The 27,861-nt window shown below is 37.5% G+C and overlaps 2 protein-coding genes across 6 annotated transcripts in view; one reads left to right on the top strand and one right to left on the bottom strand.

Moving 5' to 3' along the window:
- The window catches only part of epb41l4b (erythrocyte membrane protein band 4.1 like 4B), a 43,586-nt gene extending 32,585 nt beyond the window's left edge, over positions 1-11,001 (top strand). The window contains exons 16-23 of the mRNA XM_020937307.2: positions 2,400-2,536; positions 5,000-5,121; positions 5,611-5,724; positions 6,597-6,649; positions 7,329-7,475; positions 8,113-8,233; positions 9,292-9,416; positions 10,191-11,001. Coding sequence (XP_020792966.2) covers positions 2,400-2,536; positions 5,000-5,121; positions 5,611-5,724; positions 6,597-6,649; positions 7,329-7,475; positions 8,113-8,233; positions 9,292-9,416; positions 10,191-10,254 — 883 coding nt within the window. The 3' untranslated portion in view covers positions 10,255-11,001. The remainder of the gene's footprint in view (positions 1-2,399; positions 2,537-4,999; positions 5,122-5,610; positions 5,725-6,596; positions 6,650-7,328; positions 7,476-8,112; positions 8,234-9,291; positions 9,417-10,190) is intronic.
- Positions 11,002-15,626: 4,625 nt separating this feature from the next.
- On the bottom strand, positions 15,627-27,669 carry esrp1 (epithelial splicing regulatory protein 1). Of its 5 annotated transcripts, none has more exons than XM_020937399.2 (16): positions 27,365-27,669; positions 26,645-26,797; positions 25,987-26,103; positions 24,502-24,613; positions 22,992-23,114; positions 22,862-22,916; positions 22,668-22,778; positions 22,461-22,593; positions 22,343-22,385; positions 21,386-21,705; positions 20,266-20,490; positions 19,948-20,191; positions 19,065-19,248; positions 18,553-18,694; positions 17,948-18,031; positions 15,627-17,587 (listed from the first exon to the last, which is right to left on the bottom strand). In XM_020937399.2, the coding sequence occupies exons 1-16, from the start codon at positions 27,494-27,496 to the stop codon at positions 17,459-17,461; spliced, it is 2,307 nt and encodes a 768-aa protein (XP_020793058.1). In that variant the 5' UTR covers positions 27,497-27,669; the 3' UTR covers positions 15,627-17,458. The 5 variants fall into 5 exon arrangements, with proteins under 5 accessions (XP_020793058.1, XP_020793059.1, XP_020793060.1 ...); XM_020937400.2 differs by having other exon boundaries at positions 19,960-20,191; XM_020937402.2 differs by having other exon boundaries at positions 17,450-17,587; positions 17,915-18,031.
- Positions 27,670-27,861: the final 192 nt, after the last annotated feature.

Below are 27,861 nucleotides of genomic sequence, written 5' to 3'. Positions count from 1 at the left end.
CTCACAAAGATGGTCAAAAATTTTGAGAAATTGTTTATTCCAAAAAATCTTGGGAAAAAAGAGAAAGGACTTTAACCAAAAACTATTCATTTATAGTGCTTTATTATATTTTGGCAATAGATAAAACTCACAATAAGCTTTAATTTTATTCAAATATTTTCTGCAAATGACACTTACCATCACCTTTTGATTCTCAGCCCTCCCATTCATTTCTGTTGCCATCACATTACATTAAACCACCCTCCTGTTGTGTCTGTCTTGTATCTTTGTCTCCATCCATTCGTGCTGTGGTCGTCACATTCAGAAAATCACTGGAAACTTCGAGTCCCGTTTCGGATCGCCCCCCGGTGCCTGAGAGGACCAGCAGCATCCTGAAGTCCGTCAGTGTGATTCACAGGGACAAGCTCATGACTGCACTTTGATACAGGCTTTAAAGTGTTTAGGAACTAAGGACACTTTTAGACACGTGTGAATGTACCCCAAAGAGAAATGGCCTGTGTATGAACCTTTGTACAACTGCACTATAACCTAAAAGAAGGTGGTTGACAAAAACAAATAATATTACAAAAAACTGTCCAGAAAATGTCCAGATTTTGAAAACCATCAGATTGTGGGGTTTCAGGGTGATGAGAAATGGGAACTGTTGCCATAGCATTTAACAATTCAAAAGTCCTCAAAATTGACTCTTAAATCAGGAAATTGGAACTCATAAATATGTGTATAAATGTCATAGTTCAGGTTAATGTGTTGCCCAATATAATGACCCTGAATGCAGCACACTGTAGGTTGCATGCTCATCCACACAAAATACAAAAATTTAATCCAATCTCAACTTTACTTGGGTTGTCATCAGCTGAGATCGCAAATAAAAGTGAGTTTTAGCTATAGAATCTTAGCCTGATTCATCAGCTGGTTTCACGTCGTGGAAACCGTCTGACCTCACAGCATTAGGATTCATTCACTCGACGGAAAGCTTTTCCCAAATCCTGTAGGAAGAAGGGCAATAACGTCTTTCCCCTTGATAAAATTCACCAAACATTCTCTTTGTTCCGGCTTTAAATCCTCGATCTCAGGAATCGTTGACAACACAGAATGTTTACCTCTTCGCTGATTGGGTGATGCCCGGACTCGCACTTCCGGGGTTCTTGCAAACAATCTAGTGTATTTCAATTCCTGACTGAGTCACTGGAGAGAATTGAAATTGAGCGGAGGCACTAGGTGGCACTAGGTGGCACTAGGTGGCAATCTGGCAACCCAATGAAAACTAGCCCTTTCTGCTCTCTGATTGGATAATTGGCTTGAACCAAACAAACATCAAATGAAATGAAATCAATATTTGTTTTGAATTGCATTACTGGGAACACAGATAGATACTTTTCTTACATGCACTATCCTAAAAAAAGACCCCCAGGAGCCCAGAATTGTCACTTGTTCATTAGTTCATTAGTTTGAAAAATTACACCACAAGTTTTTATTCTTTACTTAACACTCTTTAAAATGTTGGAGTTGTTTTCAAATGTTTATGGAAAAAATAACCTTCAAAAACAGAAATTTCTATTACATCACCCACCTCCAACCTTCATGTGTCTGTCATCACAAAATGCCTAAAAGAAGCCATATTGTGCCTTTGTTTGCATGTGAACATTTTAATATGAAATGTGTGTGTGTGTTTTTGTTATGTTCTTGTTTAAATCACCTTTGTGCCTTGCTAAAATCAGACGTAAAATGAAAAAGAATGTAAAAATAGTTCAGTGCCTGGCTTAGGGAGTATGCTGCTTTAAATGTAAACTAAAACGTCATTCAGTTTGTTAGAAATGTAGGATACCTTTGTGTTTCCGATTTTATGTTTACGATTACTGTAATAGTTTAATGTTTACTTCAAATGAATGATGCTGCAACAGTGCCTCTTAATAAAAAACACATAAAGGGAAAGACAGTTTCTTAATATTAAGTATAAAATGCTTTTGCATTTTGTTCTGTAAGAGATTCATTGCAGTTAGATTTGCAATTTATATTTTAAAATGATTATAGCAGTGCTCATTTTAAACACAGTCAGAAGCATTAACATCAAGCCAAGTTCCTGATTTGTGGAGAAGTGACTCATATTTTTCAAGGTAAACAATAAAAACAGCAATAAAAACACTTGTAATGGAATAGATGCTTGACAAATACAGTATATGTTTAATGCCATACTTTGGAACCTATCAGGCAAAGCAACAACATCTCAGTGGAGCCAAGCGGTTTACAACCCCTTCCAGAAAGATTACACAGCGCAATTTGAAAACAATTGCAGCTTTGTGATTTGCTAATTGTGGCCATTCGAATAGTACTTTTGTTGATTCGATTTTGGTTAATCTTGCAGCCATATTGTCCACTTTGTTTGCATGTTGTGCTCTCAGCTTCCCTCTGAGTGGCCCCAGCTCTGGACATCAGTTCAGTGAAGAGGACAAGAGTTCATTTTCAGGAAAAGCTCATCGACATCACCGAAGACACACCCACAGCCAGGACACCCTCTGCCACTCGCACCACAAAAACAGTGAGTTGTTTTATCAAATTCGATCACAAATCAGGTAACTGGGCAAAAACTCAAATGCACAATACAAAGGCTGAAGAAGTTCGTAAAAAATATTTCTATACTTCTAATTTCTGAAATATGTTTGACAGACAACTGGAATAAGAAATAAACTAATTCAAAGGATACAACAGGTTAGATGTTAGAAGGAGAAATTATGCTACGATTAGTGCTGTCCTAAATTACTGTCTTATAAAAAATCCAATTATTTTCTGGTAAAAAAATAAATGTTGCAGAGTGATGACTGAATATTCACTGTAAGCAATTAAGTTGAAAATATTTTCATTATAATTCACACTATCTAGTTTGGACCTTTCTAAAAAACACTCTGGACCTCCTGAAAATCTTTGGGACTTCATTGTCATCTATAATTGATTTGGATAATTAAGGTTTAATAAATACAATATGTTGTGGTCAGTGATAAAAGGGCCCATATTACTTTATATTATGACCTGCTATACTGTTTTTTTCCTCATCAAAAACATACCTGGAGTTGTGTATTGTTTCATTCATACCTTTTTAACACACAAATCCAGCATAATTAGTCCTAGGATGTGCTTTTCTGTGTTTCACTAGAATAATTTGGATAATTTCAGCTGTGAAATTGCAGATCTCTATTGAACAAAAGGTAAAAGGAGCTGTTAACTTCAAAACTACTACTGGATGAAACAAAACACAACTCCAGGTGTGTTTTTGAAGACGTAACAACATTATAACATGGTTTAAAGCTCACAAAAGTAAATTTTGTGTAATATAGGACCTTTAAATCTGCCTTTTTAAGAAAGACTGACCAAAGCAGTGGACACTGATTACGCCATTGAATTTTTATGTAAATGATGCATAGCAAGCAGTTTCATCTATTCATTTTTGAAGTGGGCAAACATTTGATTTTATATTCCCAGACGTTTTCTCTATAACTGTTTTGTAATTTGTCTGAAAGCTTCACCCAGACAGAATGGGACAGGACAATCAATTGGGAAACAGCTTTAGGAACGTAAACAAATAACTGCAATCAAGTAATGCTCTGTTTTGCATCATCAAGTGTAAAAGTATCAAAAACTCCAAATATGGATGACACGTTGAATTGTGAGAAACATTGTAATTTGAGGCTGTTAATTTGGCACCCTGAAAAATGTTTAAATTCTTCTCACAACAGCTCAGACTGTCAGAAAAATCCAATGTCTGCATCAATAAGATTAATTTACCTTAGCAACAGGAAAGGAGCAGTGCAAGAAACAGAAACGTTCAAATCATTTTATATTGTCACTTACTCACTGTGGAAAGTATGGTGTCTGAAAACTAACCAGAGAAGTATAATTCTACTCAAAATGTACTTAAATAAATGTATCCACAAGTAGTACTCTTACTGTTACAAAAAATCAAACTAGACCTGGATTGGGGGACTTACATTAGGACATAAGTTTTCCTCAATATGGACAGGACTGCTTTGCGACTGGATATTCTTGAGAACCAAAACGCCTAAATATTTAACTATAAACAACTTGACCATCATGTCCAATCAGCAGAGGGGATTTGTGAGTCCTGACTTGGACTCAAGTCAGACTTGAGTCACTTTTTTAAGGACTTGAGACTTAACTTGATAAAATAGACTAAGACTTGGGACTTAACTTGAGGCCTGTGACTTGAGAAGACTTGATGCTTCTCTTAAAAATAAATGTTTTTAAAAAATACTTCACAGTTGATACATGTGGAGCTGAATTTTAACAGGAACAAACTCAAACATGTCCGTCCCACTTCTCTGTTTGTTACTTTGGATATAATTGAAGTACTGTGATATGGTATCCTCAAATGTACTATAGTAATATGCAGTACAACACAGTATAACAGGGGGAACTATATAGAACATGATACTTCCATTTCAGTGCAGACTACATGACAAAATAACAGCATTTTTAAATCTTAATTCTTTCTGTTTCAACTGTAATTATTCACACTAAGGACACACTTAGATCTTGTCAAGACATTTAAAAAGGAAAAATTTGCATTTCTACAACTCTATAAATACTCATATATAAATATACTGTGGCTTTTTAAAAACAGTTTAGTTTAAAAGTCATATAAATTGCTAAAATCTAAGCTATATTTGGTACTTTGGTTTAAAGACTTGAAATGACTTGAAGCTCAAAGCAGATGACTTAGACTTGACTTGGACTTATGGGCCAGTGACTCAAGACTCTACTTGGACTTGCCTGTATTTGACTTGGGACTTGACTAGGACTTGAGGTCAAAGATCTGAGACTTGCAAAATAATGACTTAGTCCCATCCCTACCAATCAGTTTTACAGTCTTTATGTATACATTTGTTGTCAACATGTTTACCTCGTAAAAGTAGAATTCCCTCTTCTCAAACCGCAAACATAAGTCATTCTTTGCCAGTACTTTTATATGTCTCTGATCGTTTTGCAGAGCAGAGACCGGGTCTGTGCACCACAGATGGACTGGACATCTCCCAGACTCTGCTCAAAGCTCTGGAGTCTGACAGCGACTCTCCTCCATGGCCTTCACTGCACCTCAACATCGACAACAAGGTCATTATATAAAACCCTTCATTCCATAATACACAATTACACTATCACTTTTTGTATAAACTTAAACACCTACAAACAGGAAACTGAAGCCCATGAATACTTTCCAGAAAAGTGCCAGGTACAAAATGCAAGAACACTCAGCAAAGACGCCAAGTCACACACTTCAACCAAGCTCTGGTACCGCCAACGCTCTGGCTTTAGGAACCACTTAAATGTAACTTTTCTGGTGGAGGGTCCGTGCCTGCTTGTCTCTGTCTGGAATATTCCACAGTATGCCACTAAATCCCAATGGAGACAAGCAGGTGTCGAAACCAGGTCATGTTACCAGTCAGATCTTTGGAGAGGCAACAAGCAGGTAGCGTACTTTTCACCAGAGAAGTTATGTAGTGCATACCCTAAAAGTTCATGCTTTGTTAAGGTTTTAAAATTGTTGTATATGTCTATTCTGAGTATGATTAAACTGTGTGTCCCTGTTAAACTCGTCACCAGGGAGAGGACAAACTTCTGTGTGACAAGTCCCTGCTCCCTCCCGCCTCTCCTGCTGCGCTGTCCGACCAACATAAGAGCAACATCCTCAAGGCCCAGATGGAGGCTGCGTTCAAGGTCAGGATCAAGGAGAGGAATTTATATAAGGAGCTGTCTCAGTCTAAAATAGGCTGACCACCTCACAAATTATGAACTGGGGCAAGTTGTGTGATTTAGACAGAATAAAGACATTAGAAAAAGATTTTCTGTTAAGCCTAAACAAAATAAGATTAAAAGATTTTAAGATTATGTCCAATGTGCCTTATACTAACTGACAACAGTTGCACCTCTATAATAATGTGACAGTTTAAAGGTGCACTGTGTCATTTTGTGTGCCTGCACCTGCTTGTTTCCATGGAGATGTGCCTGTAAAGTTCCATCATATAAAAATATTTATCTCCATGAGGACAAGCAGATGTGTGGAGATGAGACCTTGCTCAGTACAAATGTTTTGTTTTTTTCATTATCACCTGAAATATATAATACCATAAGTTTGAACATTTCATACAAAGTAATAACAGCTCAGTACAACAGGCAAATGCTGTCATTCAGCTCAGTTTCAAACAGTTAAATGAATGTAACTCCTGTTGTGCTGTACAATCAAAAGTAAAACTGTCACCCTATAAATGCACCCTACATGCATTTACACCGCATATGTTACCCTGGATACTCAAGATGTATGTAAAAACCCTCAGTCATCCAGCTAGAACCCATGGCAAAGGAGAAATTTAATTTGTGAACTGGACAAAAGTTTTTTGGCCTGAAGAGCTCATATTCGACCAAAACTACTTTTTCCAGTTGACAAATTGAATTTCTCCTTTGCCCTTGCCCTGTATAGTTTATAATCTTAGATAGATGACTTTATTGCCCCAGAGGGACATTTGTTTTCACAGACGTCATGACTGTGGCTGACATTTCACATCATAAACATCTTCATGTTTTTGCTAAAGGAGGCTCCAACGACTCCTCAAGGCAAGAGCTCGAGTGAGACCTTCAGCGACAGGTGAGTGACGTCTTATTCTGGGCTTGTTTTTCCTCTTCCACTCTCTCAAAAGGCGACAGGAGACAGTTATATTCTTCCAAAAGAAAACTGACAATTATTGCAACAGTTTTTGTTTTTAAGTATAATGGACAATCCCACAATTTTATCTAAATTTACATTAAAGGGCCCATATTACATTATTTTCTAATCTATGTATTAATGTTGTTGCCCCATCAAAAACAAACTGGAGTTATGTTTTGTTTCATTCACACAAACCATTGTTTAGCACACAAACCTGCCTTATTTAGGTTTTAGGTAGGTAAAGTTCTTCTCTCATAAAAAAAAAAAAAATAAATCCATGAATTGCCAATGCCTACTGAAAAATAATACAAATCTAATCTAATAATCTAATAATCTAAATATTTTATAATAAAGGGAATTTTGTGTAATATAGGACCTTAAAGTAGACATTTACCCCCCGCCACCCTTCCCCATCTCTACACTACAGGCCAATTCATGGGTTGCTATAGTAATTAACAACTAATTTTTAACAATTAATTAACAATTTCTTTTCTTTTGGAGAAATGTCCTAGAAATATTACCTATAAACAGTTGAAAGTTGAAACCAATTAACAGAATGTCATGATAATTTTAAGCAATGTAATACTTTAAATATGTTTTTGTTTTTAAATGTTTTTAGATATCAGAGTTCGTCACAAGATTCGGCCGCATCCAGTTTAGCCACAGACAAAACTTCACAAAGACTTGACTTCAACCGGACCCCTGAGAGACCCAAAGCAGACCTCAGCAGCAACCGCAGAAAACGACTGGTCAGGCAGTTCAGTTTGTAAGTATGCATATTGAGCCTTATAATTTGTTCTAGTTTGAGCCCAGTGTAGTTCAGCCATGTGCTTGGTCTGGTCCAGTTTTAGTCCTGATCTAATCTGGGTTTAGTGTCATTTTTGATGTAGTGGGTGTGCAAATTTGAACACTCCCTTAGTTCCTCATTTAGTCTTGATAATGGTAAAATCTTCAGATAGACAGGCAAGACAGCATGATTCTATTGGTAAAGAAAATTAAAAGCAGAAAATCAAATGTTCAAACTGATAATTTTTGTTTGCAAATATGATTTTTTTATCTAGTAACATAATGTTTAATATACTTTCTGCAAATGTACCTGTCTCATAATATAGTCTTAGGGTGTATACAGCACTAAAATGGGACTAAAGCTAAAACTAAACCAAGACTAATCCAGGACTAAAGCAAAACATGATCAAAACAAAATCTACATCAGAAGTGAACTGGCCTCACTCTTAATTTAAGATTGATTTCATTTTACCTTATGCTTTTTCAAGTGGATACCACTTTGAATCTCAAACAACAAACTCTATTGTCCTCTGGCTTTACTCCAGTTTGTTTTTAAATAGATCAAATAGGCTCTTATTGTAACATCACATGAACCTTACCTGTTTACTGTTCTAAAGTAATCATGAAGATGAGGACAATCTCCCAGAAGCCCTTGCTGCGATCTCCTCTGAAAGTACGGCAAAGTCAGGCTCCACCGGCTCACTGGACCGACAAATACAACCGTCCATATACCCACAGGTACATGCACTCGTCCACGCTTGAATAGGCTGCATGAATTTATGTTGTCACACTTTTGCCACAGTTATTATAATCCCTGGATTCTTTGGAGCAGTCCCTGTAAATGTGAGCTGTGAATTTGAGGTAAAACATACAAAGTAAATAACAATAATAATGCATTAGTCTTATATAGCGCATTTCCAGACACTCAGGGTTGCTTTACAATTTTGTGCATTATTCATTCACTCCACACTCTATGGTGGTGTTGTAGCCACAGCTGCCCTGGGGCAGACTGACAGAAGTGAGGCTGCAGTGCCAATCTGTGCCACCACTGACACCACCAACACTCATGAACACACCACATTCATACTAGGAAATGTGGGTGAAGTGTCATGCCAAATTATTGATACTGGCGGCTCAGTGTGGCATCTGGTGTTCCCAGTGGACTCCCATCCAAGTTCTAACCAGGATCAGCCCTGATGATACCAGGCTTTGGCAAAGACGTTTAGCAACACTTTCTAATAACTACACTACACCACAAACAAAGACTTAATAATGAACAATAATACAGGTTTAGTAACAACTGAAATAATATGCTAACCCTGACTTCTAACCCTAAATGCAAGTAATTAAATAATTACTAAGCCTGAATCTATAAACAATTAATAAACTATTTATTCATTATCATTTTAGTTATTCTTCATGCTTTATTAAGGCGAATTGAGGTGTTATTATTATGAAGCATTTAAATGGGATAAAATCACATCTGAAAACTGCACATCAAATCACTAATCACATATCACACATCACATATCTACTGAGTACTTGCCAATAGTGTAAACAGCTGAATTTCACTGCATTCAGTGATTTTTCAAATTAATAAAGTTCTAAGCATTCTTAAGCAACATCTTGGTCATACATTGTCATCTGGTTTGTTCCACTCCTTTTGCACAATTTAAAGACTTTAAATTAAAACTCTGTGATTCCTAGTAGCAGTGTCTAAAGGCCTATAAACCAAGATGATGAAGTTTCACATGTAGTCACCTCTTTTTGTGAGTGAATGCGCATGTGTCTTACAGGTAGAGAACATGCCGACCCTGGAAGTGGGTAGCCCCTCCCCTCTGCCCTCCCCTCACCTGTCCCCCTCATTTTACCACAACTCCTCCCCTCACCTGGACCCCTACCTCGCTGCACATAACAACAGGTAACAAATTAGTGACCTCAGAATTGGACAAAAGTAAAATTTATGCAGAAGAGTTGATCACTGTGAAAAAAATAGACAAATTTGATACCAGATGTTATTGTTTCTGGATCAAATATTATCTAATTTGAGTTATGGTGTTGTGCATCATTTCTTTTTCCGCAAATATTTAAAATTATATTACCCACACTACTAATGTTCCAGTTCCTGTAATTGTTTCAGCCTGTTTCCCTTCTCCTCTCCGCCACTCCAATCTAAAAGTGCTCTAGTAACTCATTTACAGACCGTTGGTGCCTGATAGTACGCTCCGGAGGGACAACCTGATTGGCCAATTGAAGTGATGAAGTTCATAGGAATATAGTTATGGTTATGGTTTGGAAAAGTTGAGGAAAAGAGCTCCTATTAAGCTATGATATATAAAGAATGTAGGCCTGTTCATAGAAGAAAAATATTGAATGTGATTATGTCAGAGCCACTTTTCCCTTTTGTTTACATTGTACTTTAAATTCACAGCTGTTCAGCTTGAGGATTTCTTGGTAACTAGACCCATGAACTCAAAAATCTGCATTTGAACAATATTTATTTTAGCTTCCCCCATCTGTTTTTGCATTACTGTGGCTGTCTGTGTTATGTCATCACTTCTGTCCCTCCAGAGCCCACTATCCAGAATTATCTTTACAAATGAATCCCTGAGCATTGGCTTTTGCATATATTTATAAAAACTGAATATTATAGAGAATAATTTGGTTATTATTTTCATTTTAACATCACCTTTAGTGTTGAAGAGACAAGAGTGGACAGAGAGAAGATCCTACGAGCCCTCCTGATGACACAGCTCTGAACTACGTGACCTGCCCCCAAAGACGCCGGCTACAATCAACATTTGTAAATTTGCATTATAAGTGTATATTCAGCTGTAAAGATATATATTTCCATTAAGACATAAAGATGTTATATTTGCATAATTTAGAACTACTTTATACTCATCCAAACTGTACTGGCTTATTTATTCTCACTGACAAAGCAATGCAACACGTGCGTGTGGTGCTGCCTGCTGGTGCTTTGTAACGTTACCAACTCGCTGTTTATCTCGACTGTGTTTCAACTGTGAAAGCCACGAATTCAGACTCCTGAGACTTTCATTAGGCTTCAAAACATTCAGTCTCTGCAAGGCTGGTGATTAAAGGAGCACTGTGTCACTTTTCCAGGGAAGGATCTGCCTCCATTTGTCTCCATGGATACCAATAGCATTCAGTTTATCTATCTCATATTTTATTTATGTTTTTATTGCTCCAAAAAAAACCAAACAAAAAACATGAATTATTTTCTGTTAGCAGTCTTACATCTCCACTGGCATTACCTGCTTGTCTCCATGGGGATGAACAGGTCTAATGTCATACTGTGGAACATTCCAGATAAAGCAATAGTATCTCCATGGAGATGAGCAGGTGACGGGTCCTTCACCGGGAAGGTTACATAGTGCGTCTTTTAAAATCATTTCTGTGTCATTGATAGTGCAACACAGACTGTTTAAAGTTGTTTGGAATATTTAACTATTTGTTTTTGTTACTGTATGAGCGAATACATGTTTGTCACTAAGAAAATAAATATCTCCTTAATTTAAAATGTGTATTCAAGAGAACTTTATTTAAATATATAACCTTGCCTTTAAAAGTTAAGAGTTCTCAACTTTCATTAGCCTATTTTATGGAGCTTCATGTTTATTATTTAATTCAGCTATAATTTAAGCACTGAAGAAATAACCTGTCAGACTCTACTCAGTTTCCAATGAACTTGTAAACTGTATGGCACATGAGGCTAATGAAAAGTATTCATTAGTTTATTTATAGCGTTTTCTTACCATGTTGGACTCTGAATGATCTTATCTGAGAAAAAAAGAAAGAAAGTTTTAACCTATTATTATTACATCTTTCCCAGATTTGTGACAATATCTGTCTGTCCACTAGGAGGAGACAAACCATGGGTCAATAATCACTGGCAGCTCAACACATCTTCACGTTTACACAACACTTTTTAATTGGATTTTCTGTTTTGGTCATAAATCAAAACAGGCTAATAAGGCAAATCATCAGAGTTGAGCCTAATAGTTTATTTAATTAAGCTATCCGTCTTTTAGATCAGAGGCGCATAAGTCTAGAGTTAAGCCTGTAGTCTATTTCTTTTTCTTTCTTTCTTTTTTTTTTTTTCTTTTTTTTGTTTTTTTGCCTTTGTCACGTTTTAATAAACTCTGCATCATCGGTTTGACAAATGTGAAGTAGCATCTTTCTATTCAGATGCAGTGACATGGGAATGTGGCTGGCCGCGCCCTGAGCCTCTCCCGCCCTGTGAGGGAATGTAGTTATAAAGGCCATTACAGCTTTATCTACAGCAGCCTCAAGTCTACACACCTACAGCCTATGAGTCAACCTGTAATTGAATCCCACTTAGCTCTGCTCTCCGTCACCTGCATTTCACAAGACAAGGTGCGCAAGGAGACAGAAGTTCAATGCAAAAGTGAAATTGCCTGTAGGTTTAATGGATTTGAATTCAGAATAATAATGCAGACCTATTATTTTAGATTCATATAAAAGTCAGCTGCGTAACTTGGCTTGTCTTCGTGGAGATGCTGCTATGTTTTGCCTATGTTTTCCAGTAGGTTATTGCATACAGGCCTAGCAGGTTTTATTTACTCTACTAAAATACCTTGGATAAACATACATTCTTGCTGTGTGGGCTCACTTCTCCACAGATCTTACCTGTAACTTAACCTAGAGGTGTCACCTGTTTGTTACCATGTAGATAAATATGTTTAATCATATATTCCCAGCAAAGCAATAACATCTCCATGGAGACAAGCAGGTGGCAAACACTACACCAGAAAAGACACGCCTTTAATGAACCAGCTCAGCGCTTTTTAACCTGTGATACTAAATGTGGGTTTAATTTGTTTCAACAATCAACAATTATAACAATTATTCAGATTTGTCCTTTTTGTGTTCGCCATTTAGTTAAGAATTTAAGACCTGATTTGACCCTGCGGCGTTACTTAGTTCTGTTAGTGGCATTATGCTGAGAATCTCTAACTTTGATCACTGCACTTTCATGACATTTCCAACTGATTACAGGATAATAGCTTAAAATAAGACATGAAAATCTACTAATGTGGCGTAAGAAATTGCATCTTTGCAGTTTTCTCACCCTATTGGCCTACATTTTGTTTGAAAAATTCAGAAAGCTATTAAAAGAGTCATATAATCTTGGAGAGAGAAAAAAAGCTTAAATCAGGGGTGTCAAACTCAAATTCACAGAGGGCCAAAATTAAAAACTAGGACTAAGTCGTGGGCCAAAATAAATATTTATTGAAAAATTCCAACAACATCTGCATGTTTTCTCTTAGTTTGAGATATGTAATGTTAAACCTTTTCTCATTAAAATAAATGTTTAATAATAGTTTTGGTTAAACACTGAATCCAGAACAAGCATAATACAAAATAATAACACAATTTTCAATAAATAATGTCTCTCTAACCTGTCTGTAGCCGCTGGGCCAGCTCTAATACATATTTGATATAATCTTGCAGGCCAAATATAATTAGTTTGACATGTCTGCCCTAAATAAACTAAATAAATAACCAATAGTCAATGCTCTCTACTAATGTAGGCCTATATATATTATGAATTTATCATATAGGTAATTTTATCCGCACATATTTCTTGATTTATTCATTTAGAAAGTGTGCAAATGCTATCTTGCAAATAATATTATGCAGTATGAGTAACATGACCTTTAAGCTGTGTTATACTGTCTTCAAAATCAGACTTGGAGTTCACACAAGTTTGAGTAACAATGGATTATTAGTCTGTTTACATTTCCAAAACTCAAAATGCTCTGTTCTGAAGCGGTAGGCTAAGCTTTAACTTTGTTCAATAACGATTGGCAAATCAAAGGTCTGAAATTATGCAAGTGTTTCTAATGAAGGTATATAAAGTTTAAAAACACAGTGGAGCATTTTGGGTATTACCACATGATATCACAAATTGGAAGTAGAGTGTTTTCTGTTTGAGAGATGAACTCAGTCTAAATATGCAGGGTTTGTACGTTAAACATATGTGAATAAAACTAAACACAACTGCGGGTATGATTTTGAAGAAACATTATAACATAGATCTAAAAATAAAGTAATATCAGCCCTTTAACATTCACAATAAAAAGCAGGCTAAGTCATTCATCAATTAAGTTAATTATATCTTTTTATCAAAATGATTATGGCACAATTTGTGAAAGTGGAACATGTTTAATTACTTTTTAAGCATTTAAGTGTTTAGTGCCGCTTTGTTGCAGTCACTGAAGGTGCTGCTCTACTGGTTTGGATGAGATAATAGGTTTATGTTTAAAGGGATCAGCAGCGTTGGGTGGGGTGCTCAATATTATGTTACACAATGCAAAATCTGCCCTGCGGGGGTCTGACACTCTTCCTCCTCTCCTCCTCCTCTCCTTCTCTCCTTCCTGCTGCCCATTCTTCCCTTGTCCGCTCTGTGAATATGATGCCCTCCTCTCAGATGGGTTTAATGTGTTTGAGTGACAATAGGCTGTTCAGAATCAGATGGGGTGGAGTAGATAAAATTGTGTGTCTCGTATCAAGAGTTCAGCTACTTCAAAATATAAGCAGAAAGTAGTGGCTCAAATAATTTCTCATACAGAAATGTGACGTAAGTACTAAAAATAAATAGGTTTTGAGTAAATATTTGGAAGTGTTATCTGATGTAAGGTGCGCTCATACCTTTGACCCTGTTCTACTCCTGGTTTAGTCCTGGGTTAGTTTTAAAGTTCCAAGTATAGTATAGTTTTATTATTTGTACAAGTTTGAGCGCACCCTTAAAACTTGTGTCACCCGATGTGACAAACATGAAATGATGCACACATTTCCAAAGAATACAGGCCTGTAGAAGCACTGAAATAGAGAAAATGTACATCGTTAAAGGGTAAACAGTACGGCTGTAATGGTATCAAAGACTCAGAAAATTATATTGTCACAGCATGAACCTCACAGTATGGTATTTATTGCTTTTTCGTGGGGAGGCTCACAATTAGGGACGTAACAATATCCAAATCTCTCGGTACGATATTTTCACAATACACATCTCACGGTACAATATTTATTGCGATATATTGTGGAGGTTAACAAAACTGTTAATATGCTACTTTTTCCTCTTAAAATGCCTTGACAAGACTTAATCCAAAGAACTAAGACTTTAAAGTGCTTAGAACTGTTATTTCTTCTTGTAGTCTATACTGAAATGAAGCAAAGGATCATGGTTTATGTAGTTCCTTTGGTCTTTTTTCTGCACCATAACTCTTAATTTAAGCAAATAAACTTGCAATTCGATATATTGTGATGGTCCATGATATTACTGTGAGAACTTTGATGACACGATATCATGATATTTAGGTTATTATTACATCCCTAGTAAACAGGAATGTCAGCGTGATGCTTTGACACTTACTGGGTGCGTTCACAGTAAAGTTGTGACTAAACATGGACTACGCCAGAACTGATCAGAACCAAACCAAGTCATCAAGATCAACGCGCCCATAAAGAGACATACCAGCTGCACAGTGTCTAAAAGAAAAATAACCAAACCTTTAACCATTGCAAAATTAAACTGACAGTGAATTGATAGTAATGATTGTAATTTTTGTAATTTTCTCTGTAGTTTATTGTGTCATTTGTTCACGAAATACACTTGGCTATATTCATATGCACAGCAAAAATGGAATTATTATCTAATTTGTGGACCTTTAAAGACTATTTAAATGACATGCAAACCACAAATTATGATGTGAGTCATCAGTGGGACCATATCATTTTGCTTTTTACATGTCATTTTAACAATCTTATAACTCAAAAAAAAATCTGTTAATCACATTTTGAGTGTGCATGTAACCGCAGCGAGTGGCATAGTTTTTTAAAGTAACCACTGAACCAGAAAATGACTGATCAAAATGACAATATAAAAATAGTAGATCGTTACAGGAATGAGATCACAATTGAATTACTAGTATTATTATGTACACTGTGTACTTTTTCGAAGGAACTCAGCTAAACGTAACTGAGTTCCCACAGTTTTGCCCGTTGCCTTTCTCCATCAATACAGACTCTGCCCATGTTTGCTCTTTGTATTTGTGAAGCAGTACAAACAGAAGAACAGGAGTAAAGTTGACATCTCACTTTTATTGTTTCAACAGGACATCCTGAGCAGGTGGATTTTGGTCTAAAACAACAGAACATATCTTTCATAATTTCACATAAACACTTTTCTGTAATTTCTCATCCTCCCATCTCCAGTCCACCCTCCATCACTCTCTTTTCCTGAGGTGAAAGCAGATGATGCAAAGGTAGGAAAGGAAAAAAGAACGAAGCTTTGTTGTCCTGTTTTGAGTTTGTGAAACCACCGCTGGCTTTTTGCAGGTGTCTGATAACATGAGACGACTTTAAGAATGTAACTCTTGAGGTTAGGTTACAAGAACTGGGGCTGTCCTCTGTTTTGGTTTAGCCCCAAAATAAGAGACAAAACAACATTGGCAATACAGAACACATACACAGGGCTTGACGTTTCTGGAAGATTTTTGCTAGCAACACTTTTTGTCTCATTTTGCATAGTCAAGAATATGTTTTTGAAAGTAATTAATTATGATCAGTGATGAAAAATGTAAAAAGGATTAAAGACATGGATTGGTAAACTGTCTTCATGCAACATCAATAAAGTACATTTGAATTATGAATGAATTAGGGCTTTGAAATTAAAAACTGTGATAGCTCAATTGGTAAGAGCATTTGTCCACTGACCCACAGGTTGGCTGGTGTGATTCCAGCTCCCACAGATGGACGCTGTTGTGATGTCCTTGGGCAAGACACTTAACCCATCTTGCCCCCAGTGTACACTGGTGTATGTGAAAGTGTGTGTGAATGTATGAGTGGTTCCTTGTTGTAAAGCGCTTTGGGTGCCTTGAAGGTAGAAAAGCACTGTATAAAAAATGTGAGCATTTACCATTTTACTATAATAACAGTCCAAATACATTACAAACACTGAAAAAGTTTATATAATTTAGCTCTGAACAGCATGTTTACATGTTTTACCCCAAAAAATCTGGAGCAAAGCCACTATTTACAATGCAACATGAATCACAAAATATTACAGATAAATTATAGAAAGTCTTATCTTCCTAAATTTGGACATTTGCACAGAGATATTTAAAATAATCATGATGTTATTTATTAAATACATACACAAATAATGTATGTTAATCGTAGCTACTGAATTTTCTAAAACTAATTGTCTGGTATTATTTGCACAGAAGTGACCTGTGAGCAAAAAGTTCAACATCAAGCCCTGAGCATGGACAATTATTTTGGCTGCACAGGTTCAGGTAACTGGGTAAAACGAATGTGAAACGTCAAACCTGATGCTAGGACAAGCTCACAGTGTAACATAGGAAGAGGATACTGCTAAAATATTTCATCAGTATTTTTTTGATTAGCAGTGCATTGCGTTTGGCATTCTGTAAACATCTTAAGAGGTTAACTAAACTTCATGCACTAAAGCTTTTAATACAATCACATGTTATGTATAAAATCTGTATATAACACAAACAGCTATGTCATTAACATATAAAAATGTCTAACTACGCATTCATGCATGTTGTTCACTCTTTCATTTCACAAACTCACTCACACTTATACTTTGGTTCACTGACAATGGTTAGCTCAGTTGCTACAAGATTATTCTTCTCTAGTTTCAGCAATAATAATCACAATGTCTTAACATGGTAAAAAAAAAATCTATAAAGCTTTTAAAATACACTGTGCAATAAAAGACAATTGCTATTTGGCTAAGGCCTTAGTGATTTGGTATAAAATACAAGTATAATTTTAACATATAAATAAAATTTCTAAGGACTATTTAAAAAACCTAAAATACATAAATAGTCTTTGACAAACTGGACTGACTGTCACATGACCTTTATGTGTGTGCGTAGTGCGTCCCTACAGCAGGGATAGGTCCAAAAACTGCCCTGCGGGCTTGTTCACCAGGGGGAGGGACATCACGGGGGCATCTCCTCCATTGGACTGTCCAATCAGACTGCTGCTCAGAACAGAGACTTCTCCTGGGCTCTGAAGGACAGAGAGAAACTGTTGGCTCTATAAAGCATTCAGTCATGTCAGAGACACCCATCACCCAAAATGTAGCCCAGGATCTGCCTCTGTGTGTCACCAAACCACCAAACACTCCAACACCCAGGGGAATCTCCAGGGGAATCCTTTTATTTCCCATAAAAACAAAATAACCAAGATGTAAGGACTGGCTAGTTGTGAAGAAATGTCTATTATGAATTGTGCAGTAACTGAAAGGCCTTCCAAAACCAACCAGGCAAGACCCAAGGCATGCTGCAACCTCCATCTACTGTTTGTCCCTTGAGAGCACCCTTAGCCAATCCTTACCTGCCACCTGCCTCTGACACCTTAAATACACACCCATTCTTTGGGCTGCGTAAGAAGTGTCCTGGACGGGTCCTGAGTGTGCACGGGTGCGTGCACCAGAGCATCCTCTGCAGAGTACTGTGATGTGGGCAACAAAACATGTGCTGAGACAACAGACAGCTAACCAAATACATGCTTCAACTCTGTAAACTCAGTACAGTCATTGGTACTGTTATAGGTTAGTCTGGGGGATAACGTACAAACTCATTAGTCTCTGTAAAGTCACTAAATAATCACTGTTTTATGACCAGGCCTTCCTCACTTTCACTCTTAAGGACTGAGCTCTTCAGATTCAAGTCTGAGCAGGCAGTGACGGAGGGGAGCGAGGGAGAGAAGGGAGAGAGACAGGAGGGAGAAGAGGGGAGAGGAGGCAAGAGAGGGGAGGGAGAGAGAGGAGGAGGGGAAGGAGGGAGTGGAGGGTGAGGAGGGAAAGGAGGGAGAGGAGACAGGACAAACGGGTTTGACGGCCTCAGGGCGAACACCTCACAAGTTACACACCCACCTAACAAGATTTGAATAAAGAGCTGAGCTGCAGAGCTACTTTTTGACCTACACAGGGAACTTTAAGGTATTTTAAACACAAAACAAGTGCCTCTTACCTGGTATCCCTGCACTGCGTTAATGATGTCTTTGACTCCATTAGTGGGGTAGGGCAGGCCTGGCATGCGCACCAGTCCCCCTGGAGAGGTCAGGGCCGAGGGGGAGGGGAAGAAGCCGATGGTGGTGGGTGAGCCAGGTGGACTGAAGAAAAGTCCGTTATTATGTTGTGAAACTGTTTGTTGTGATTAGACTTAGCTCAGTGTTAGCTGTTGATCAAATCTGACCTGCTTTTGTTGGTGTGAGGGACACAGGGGTCAGTGCTGTTTACCAAGGCTTTTCTGATACTAGAGTTCAGTTATTAACTACCCTTGTAGGAAACGTTCCCATTGAAATAGAAGTTTGAGACATGTACTATTACACTTGTCTGAGAGAGGTTATTTATTTTTACTTAGTTTAAAACTGTGAAAACATGATATTGAGTCTATATTGAATAAAAATAAGATCTAGTGACTAACTGATGAAATTGTGAGTGAGATTATGACTGTACAAACATGGCAGTTATGGTGCTTACCTGGGGTAGTAGGCAGAGTAGTTCATGTAGAGCTGAGCAGAGGCGGCAGGGTAGTAACCATGTCCAGGGGGCAGGGGGCGAGGGGCCAGCAGCATTTGACCAAAGGGAGGGTAAAGAGCGGCCGCTGCCTCCGCTGTGAGGACCTGAGGAGCTGCAGCGAATGAGTACGATGGTGGAGACAAACCTGGAAATTAAAAGAGATTTAGAAAGAAACTTAAGCTCTTGAGTTTGCTTATAAGTTTAAAAATACTTTATGATTGGGTTCAAAAGAAAGAACGTGCAAACATGCAAATAAAAACATTACTATTAAGGAAACATATTTTGTGATTACATGTTTTTAACATTGAGCCCATTCATGTTGCAGAACACATATACACAGGTGTATTTCACATCAAAAGTGCAATAGTTTGTTACTACTGTATTACTCTAATTTAAGCTTATTTCTAAGCAGCAGCGCTCTGCCCACCTTTTTCACAGGTCCCCTGATTGGATAAGGATAAGAGCAAACCTAAGGTGCATTAATCCCACAAACACCAATACAATCTGATAAGACTGGAGAGTTGTAAGCCATGTTCAGAGTTATTGTTGGGGACTGCTGTTTGCTTACACTTTTCCAACCCACTCAGATTCTCAATGTACGAATAAAGATTGGACTTCACAGCCAGTGAACATGCTTATAATCTAATTCTATCAGAATGAGTCCAGAATTAACAGTGTCAAAAACATGCAAACTGACCAATGATTCACAAAACACACTAAATGATTTGGAATAGACCAATGTCCCATTATCCAAAGTTCTAAGGAAACCCAGCCACACTGGCCCGATGGCAGAGACCCACCTACCCTGCAGGCCCGAAGCACCCCAGCTCCCAGCAGCACTTACGTCTGGACTTACATGGCGGCGGGCTGAGCCCTGTCCCACTCCTCTGTGTGCGTGTGTGTGTGTGAGAGAGCGAGCCGCCCATCAACACCAGCCCCATCTCCTCCGCGCTGCACGGAAAGACCTCCACGTATCGACTGTTCTGCCCACGCTGGCTCGTCATCACATGTTTGTGCAACCGCTGAGACGCCATGAGCGCCCGCTCTGGGGACGTCATCTGGATGAAGCAGTCGCCCGATGGACGGCCCTGATCGTACATCGTAATAGATGTGTTAAGATGTAAGAAAGACACTAGTAGACAAACAGGTGCTGCTCACGTACCTGTTGGTTCAGAACCATATGAACGCCATGGGGCCGGATGTCGTGTATGAACTCGCCCAAAAAAGTAAGGATGTCGTCAATACTGGCCGTGTAGGGCAAACCTCTGAGCCGCAGACAGTCCCTGAGGGTGCCAGGAGGGGGCAGGAGAGGCATTGCAGGCAGCACAGACACCAGTGGGGCAGGGGCCACTGGGATCAAAGGAGCTGAAGAATATCGATTTAGCACCTGAGAGACACATACAATATCAAGTTAATCAACTGATTAAGATAAAATAAAAACTAATTTTAGTCTTCTCAAAGGTAAAATATCCAAATTAAGCTGCTCAGGTGACAAAACAAAACAAAAAACAAGAAAGAAAGAAAGCAGAAAAGAGGAGCGATCGCTTCATGGGCTTTTCCGTTTTGTTGTGATGTAATGTTAGACTGGAGCTGGCTCACTGCCAACAGGACACCAGTGTTTGCATTGCTGCATTGCTCCTGCTGGTGTCACACATAAAACACATGAGGAAAGGATCTATGTGGGCACAGAGACAAGACCATAAACCTGTTAATGCGTTTGCATTAACAGGTTTATGGTGATGAGTGAGAAGAGACCAAACCGAACAAAGGAGCTCCAGTCATGGGTTTCAAAATTATGAAAAATAATATTGTGTTGTCATAGCTATTTACAATTCTACATAAAATCTCCCTTGAATGTTTAAATGTCCACAAAATGGCATGTGTATGAAATCATGAATAGGCTAATAATCTAATGCTTGAAGTAAAAGATCAGAAAAGTCCAACTAGGATAGAAATTTGCTGAACTACAACTGGACAAAAGTTTTAAAAGTGAAAAGTCCAACCTTTATATCGAGAGTTCTGGAATTCAACTTTCCTTTACTGTGCACCCTACATGACAAATTACACAGATGATTTTAACTTTGTTCAGTCAGTGTTGTAGATTGATGGCTTAGGTTTTCTTGCCTTTACTTAAAGTCAGTTAAAGTTTATTATTATTATTATTATTCATGGGTTTCACACACACACATACTGTTTTTTATTCATGTTATGGAAGTCATTTAAGTTAATCAATTCCACACAACAGGCACACACAGTACCCCTTTGCTCCCCTGGTATGGTACCTGCTGGACTTCTGCTGCTGTGCTCTTGAACAGCTCGATATATCTCCTCCCCAGGATCTCCTTGTGTTTCTTCAGGGCATTTTGAGCATGCTCCTCACAGGAGAACAGAACAAAAGCATCACCAGTCGGGCGTCCATCGGGATACCGGACAAACAGGATGCCCTCCCTCCCTCCGCTCACGGGACACATCTCCTTAAGCCCGTCCTCCGGTGAGAAGAAGGTCAACACCTGCTCGTGAGTCGCGGTGAATGGGAGCCCTCGCATCCTCACGATGATCTGATCATCCCGGGACAGGAACATGGCCACTTCACTTGAAGTCCCTAAAACAAGAGGTACACCAAGGTTATTATTATACTAAAAAGTGTTAAAATAATAACAGTGGTGCATATATTGGTGCATAAACCTGACCAATCAACAAAGATCTTACTTAAAGCAACCGTATTTAACTTTCTGGAGGTGGAACATAATTCCATGAAAATACATACATTTTATGTCATACTGTGGAAGATTATAGGTAAAGAAACCAGTGGCCATTTTCTAGGGCAAATAAGAGCCAGGTTTGTGGAGATGCAAGCCCAGTCACAGTAAGGACATTTTAATTTTAGTATATTTTTTTTACTTAAAGGTTACAAACTGGGGCTTTAAGTATAAAAGCTCAGACATTCACATTCGCTTCTGCTGAACTGTAAAAATATTTCTCCATACTGAGATTTCTAGAAACTTTCATACTTACTTTTAAAGGTCATCTATTCTGCTAATATATTTAAGGAGTAGGTGTCTGAAGTAAATAATAACAATAATGACATTACAGCATTGTCCTAACTTATCTGTTAGGCAATTAAATAAGACATTTTAACAATGAAATATTAAGTTCAGATGCCTTTTTAATACACTTGGCTATGTAGTTTGTATACAAAATCTTTAAAAGGAAAAGAAACAAAATATTAAAATTCTTACCTCCTGCAATCTTCAAGAAGTCATCCCCTGTTGCTTTGTAAACCTGTAAGAGAAATGTATTTTAAGAATTATGACAGCTATATATAAGTAATAAACGTATTGACTTTAAACAGGTTACCTCTATGTATCTGTTGCCCATGTGATGTTTGTGTCTCTGCAAAGCCAAATCTCTGTGTTCTTCACTCACAAAACGTACAAGAGCTTCTCCATTTCTTCTGCCCTGAGCGTTCAGACACAAGGCAGCTCCTCCCCTGTACACAGAGTGATGTTATTATATCTGACTTTACATATTTATTTAAATTTATTATTAATCAACAAAACATACTTGGCAATGTTAAGGCCTCTAAAAAATCTAGCAATGTCCTGATCAGATGACTGCCATGGCAGCCCTCGGGCGCGGATAACCGTGTTGTCAGAAACTTTCTCCATCTTACTGCTGCATAGATAAATCCATTTTAAAATAACATTGAAAAAGAAAAAAAATTGAAACTATAATAATATGCAATGCCATTTACTCACCAAGTGCCAGATTCAAACTTATCATTAACCTTTTCGGGATTTGAAAATATGTGGCCTGTAATAAGAGACAAAAACATATGACATTTTTGCAGAGGAAAAAAAAGTATATATTTTCATAATAAATACTCACAAAATGGCTCAGAAAGCAGGGCAAGAACAATACTGGTCATCGTCTGGACCTGTTGGACTGCTACTTCAGGGGACAAAATGGATTCAGGGTCCACAATAGCGACCTCATTGGGTAAACCAAGAGCTGAGGATAGTGTGGTTAAGGAAGAAAAGCCAACACGCCAGAAAACATGGGAGAAATAACTCCCGTGAAAATTATTATTTTTAAGATTCGGCTCACTGTCCAGGAGAAATAAACATTTGAGAAAACAACTACAAGGTTGGTGGTTCTCTTTTTCCATAAACATAGGCGACTTTATTATTTACTGCAGACAATCTATCTACTACCTGCTGCAAGGTGCAAAATATACTGCAATCTGTTCAAAATCATAGTTTGAGCTGTACAGCCATCAAACTGCAAAGGCTGCAATTTCAATAGCAAGAATATCCTCTGCTTTTATATAGAAAAATCTTGTTGTACCTGTAGTTTAGACGTTTACAAACAGGTTCTGAAATTCAGTTTTCTGTTAATGTGCCTGGAGTTGTTTACAATGTGCACTCTGAACAAAATCTACTTTTTTAACATAAATCGCAACTGTACTTGAAAAAACACAATTTGTTTTTCAGTATTGTTACTACTGTTACTACAATGAGTGTCTAGCTTCGATACTAGTTTTACTATTGATTCATATCTGAATATTTATTGACTTTTGACATCCCTGGTGGAAACAGGCTAATAAGTTGTGACCATTCAATTGTAATTTCAATTTCATTGCTATCAAACTTGCAGTCCAAATGTAATGGTAAAAGCACGAGCAATAGTTCCTGGTTGATTGGGCGTGTGGGGTGTTTCTGTTGACTAAACATACCCTCTTTCACTGAGCTCATAGTAAGGTGCTTCATTGTGTGCTTATTTGCATTTCAAAACCTCTCAACCTACAGCCAACACCCGTGACCTATAAACCACTGATGTATGCTACGTGTGGTCTAAGTGCTATCAAAGAAAAAGAGGCAAATTATAACTGTTCCTAGGCTTGCATAGATGTGGGCTATATATTTAAATAGCTGTTTTGGAAAAATGCAAAATTTTGACAATATATAATATTCTCACTAGTAAAAGGACCGAATACAATATAAAATAATGAAAGTGGTAGTACAATCTTCCAAGTAAGGGCATGTGTTCTGCTTAATTTTACAGTCAATTCATTTCACTTTGAACATCAACCTAGAAATTTAGAAACACATTTTAAGCACATTACACAAATATCCCATTATTATTGTAACTGGCATAATCCCAAAACTTCAGATGTACATATGTGTACAATCAAGAGAATATTTATCAGAATTAGTGCTCATGTTTTCATCTGTTAACTTTTATAAATAATTGTATATGTTGTGGCCATATTATCATCGTAAATAAAAAGTTATTCTCAATTGACCTATCAGGTAAAATATTGAATAAATAAAATATTTGTAAAAATCACCAACAACTAGTTTTGCAGAGCTATAATAATTTAAAAAAGGAAGGATACATTCTGCCATGTTTTGCACATTCAAAGCCTTGAGATCCGAGGCAGGAAAATGCTTCTTAAACTCCTTGCGGATGTCAAAGAATGAGTAGAAACAGTCAGGTACAAGGATGTTCTGAAAAACAAATGTGAATGGGTGGTGTTAAATCAACAGTGTGGCTGTTAACAACTTTACTATTGTTGGCTCTCCTCTGATGTCAGTCAAAGGACAGAGAGTGAAGACACGTGCAGCAGCTGTAATGCACGGCAAATTTCTGGACTGAATGTACTAGTACTGATGGATGGGAAAAGAAAATGCTCAAGTTAACTTTTTTTCTTAAAATACACTACCTATCAAAAGTTTGGACACATCCCTCTCATTTAAGTTTTTTTCTTTATTTTTATTACTTCTACTTTTTAGATGCATATGGAACACATCAAATATATGACGCAAGATATAAGGAATCTGTAATAAACAAAAAGTTAAATAATGATTATTAATATTTGTTGACAAAGCAATGATACTTTACATTTCCTTGGCTATATAATTCCATATATATTACTTCATAAATATATATGATGTCTTCTGCATGTATCTCAAGTGTAGACAGTACTTAAAATGAAATACATGAGATGGTGTGTCTAAACTTTTGACTGGTAGAGTAAGTTATACAGATTGGGCCATCACACCTCATAGAATTTTCATTTAGCCTAATTTTAAACCCATGACCAATTTAAGATGCTAAATACTAACATAGCATTCAATGAAAAGTATTCCAACCATGTAAATTAATATATTTACCACCAGTGACCTGAAAACTTATCAGGTTGTTCAACGACTCTTTTGTTTACTTTTTTTTTGTTATGACTAATGCATCTCTATGGGTGTTTGGCACATATTTCCAACAACATTTCTGATGTTGATGTGCTGAGCCATGTGTCCATGTCCTAAATATTCAAACCAAAACATTCACTATCATTTATGTAATAAAAGTTCAAGAACAACCAAATTATTATTACAGATAGAATCTATTTCTGCCTGAATAACTGCATTGTTTCCAGTCCTCTCCCTAACATAAATATGTACTGTCCCTTAAAAATAAATAAACATGAAACACAGGGCAAGCATACAATGATCATCAATGGATAAACAACAGCTGTAATCAAGTTTTTGGTCTATTACAATTGTATTTAAGTTTACATTATGCATAGGTTGCTTGAGGGAATGCTAACTCATTGTTTTGACAAAAGTTTGGCCTGTCACTTGTTTTATATAACTCTAACTATATTCTAAGTGTAACTATGAAAAGACCGCCTTTTTTAGCTGTAGTTTTTTTGTACTTTCAGATTCCCAGCCCTTACCCTACCCAAATCAGTACATTTTCATAGCAGCGCACTAAATGTATACATAAGTGAAGTGCTGATTTGACATATCTCTTTGTGGTTGGTTTTGCTGCAGTTCACAGCACCGCCCCAGCTCCGAGGCGTGTACCCACCCAGCCGGCTCACCTTGCTTGCTGCCTCGGGGTGAATCACTTGACGGATGTGGAGCTGCCCGTCCGCACACAAACACACCGACGTGCCTGTGCCCGCGCTGTTCACCTCATTCGTGAGTTGGAGATGAAACTGCGAATATTAAGCATTTGGGAAAATTTTAATGAAATGAAACATCAAAAGGAAGCGTTTCTAGTTTAGCCAATAGGTTGTGTTCACATTTTCGATTTGACATGATCTCAGATGGTAGTCAAGAGCTTATATAACTCTATGGGAGATTTACAGTTTATGAAAGAAATATCTAAAATAAACTTAAAACTTGACAATACTTATTTGGGAGTGAGTCCACAAACTTACTACTTTCATCATACAACATTTACACCTTTTGAGTTTCACTTTCTGAAAATATTGTGGAAAAGATTATTTCACTTTTGTTTATTTATGCTAACAGAGAAGTCTATGCCAGTTTTTGTTTCATGAGGACAGGCCCAGTAATTACAAAGATATTAGCCATAAACCAGGGCAGCAAATCTACAATCTGACAGTTAAACAGCAAATTCCCACCATAAAATTCTGACCTGTTGTCCAGCTCAATTTTAAACTACAGGGATTCAAGAATATTGTGATGTCACATGAACCCAACCTATTATTATTATTATTACAAGGTTATTACCAGATTTAGGGCGGTTTCTAGATTTTCTGCAGTAGTAACACAGTCTGCCCCAGAGTTGTGTTGCTCTGTGGTGCTCTCCTCCACCTCATCCTCCTGCTTTTCCTCTGAGTCTGAGAGGTCAGGCTTAATGCGCAGCTCATTCACCTTGCCCAACTGGTTTAGAGAGTGGGGAAAAAAAAACATGTCAGGCCTGAAACAGCAGTGTTCAGAAACTCATCTATAAGGCTCTTCAGCTACAGAGAAAAGTGACACGATAATGGTTTACACTTGACATTGATATTGCACAATAAAGTGTGCTATTAGAATGTAGTAACAATTCTGTTTAGTCTTTTTACGTAATAATTGTTATACAAGCTTGAATTGTTGACAGTTTAATAAGAAGAAGATCACATAGCTCCAAACACCTGTGGTAGCCTGATACAATTGATATAACATGCAGCCTTTATGTATAGAATAAAGTCTATAGCCTATAGATTTTAGACATCAATATGAACTAGAATATTACTGAATAATGAAATAACTCCTTATTACAGTAACAAAAAACAGATTCTCAGTAATGACATCTTAATAACAAAAGCATGAGCTGTAGGCCTCACCATGATATAGGGGGCTATATAAAAGTAAGCTATTGTTTCACTTCACTGTTTTGTTTTACTCTACTTAGGCACCACACTTCATATTCAACTCATAAAGTTTTTAAATGGAAGAAGAAGTCCATACCTTTTTGTTCTTGACATCCACAAGTTGCCACATAAGCTGTACAGTCTCCTTCTCATCAGAACCGAGCCATTCACCGCTGGTGCCAGATGTAGCAGTGAAAACCACCGCCAGGTAATCTACCTGCGCCGTCATTTGAACAAAAAAAACTAAAACAAGCTTAAACTCTTCACAGATTCGGCGGACAGGTTGGAGAAGGGACCCGTAATGGATAACTTCTAAGTGCTTCTTTTGGACCCCTGATCGGAGAGGGAAATTCACAAACTCAAGTGTTTCACGATGTGTTGTTTTACGTGAAACCTCCCTCCGTCACCATCGCAAAGTAATGGCTGAACGTTCCTCGTTTTTGTAGTGCGCCTACCTGTGTGACCACGTGATCTCACCTGGTCCCGCCTTCATTCAGGTGCCGTTAAGAGACACGTGTCATGTGTTTTTTTTGTGTGTGTGTGCAGTTGGTTCATGTCAGCTTTATTTATTACATCATCATCGTCATTATAATT

The sequence above is a fragment of the Boleophthalmus pectinirostris genome, unplaced genomic scaffold (genome assembly GCF_026225935.1).
Source record: "Boleophthalmus pectinirostris isolate CB_2022bp ecotype Guang Dong unplaced genomic scaffold, ASM2622593v1 HiC_scaffold_6, whole genome shotgun sequence".
NCBI classification, from domain to species: domain Eukaryota; kingdom Metazoa; phylum Chordata; class Actinopteri; order Gobiiformes; family Gobiidae; genus Boleophthalmus; species Boleophthalmus pectinirostris.
This window is presented reverse-complemented; position numbering and strand designations above follow the sequence as displayed.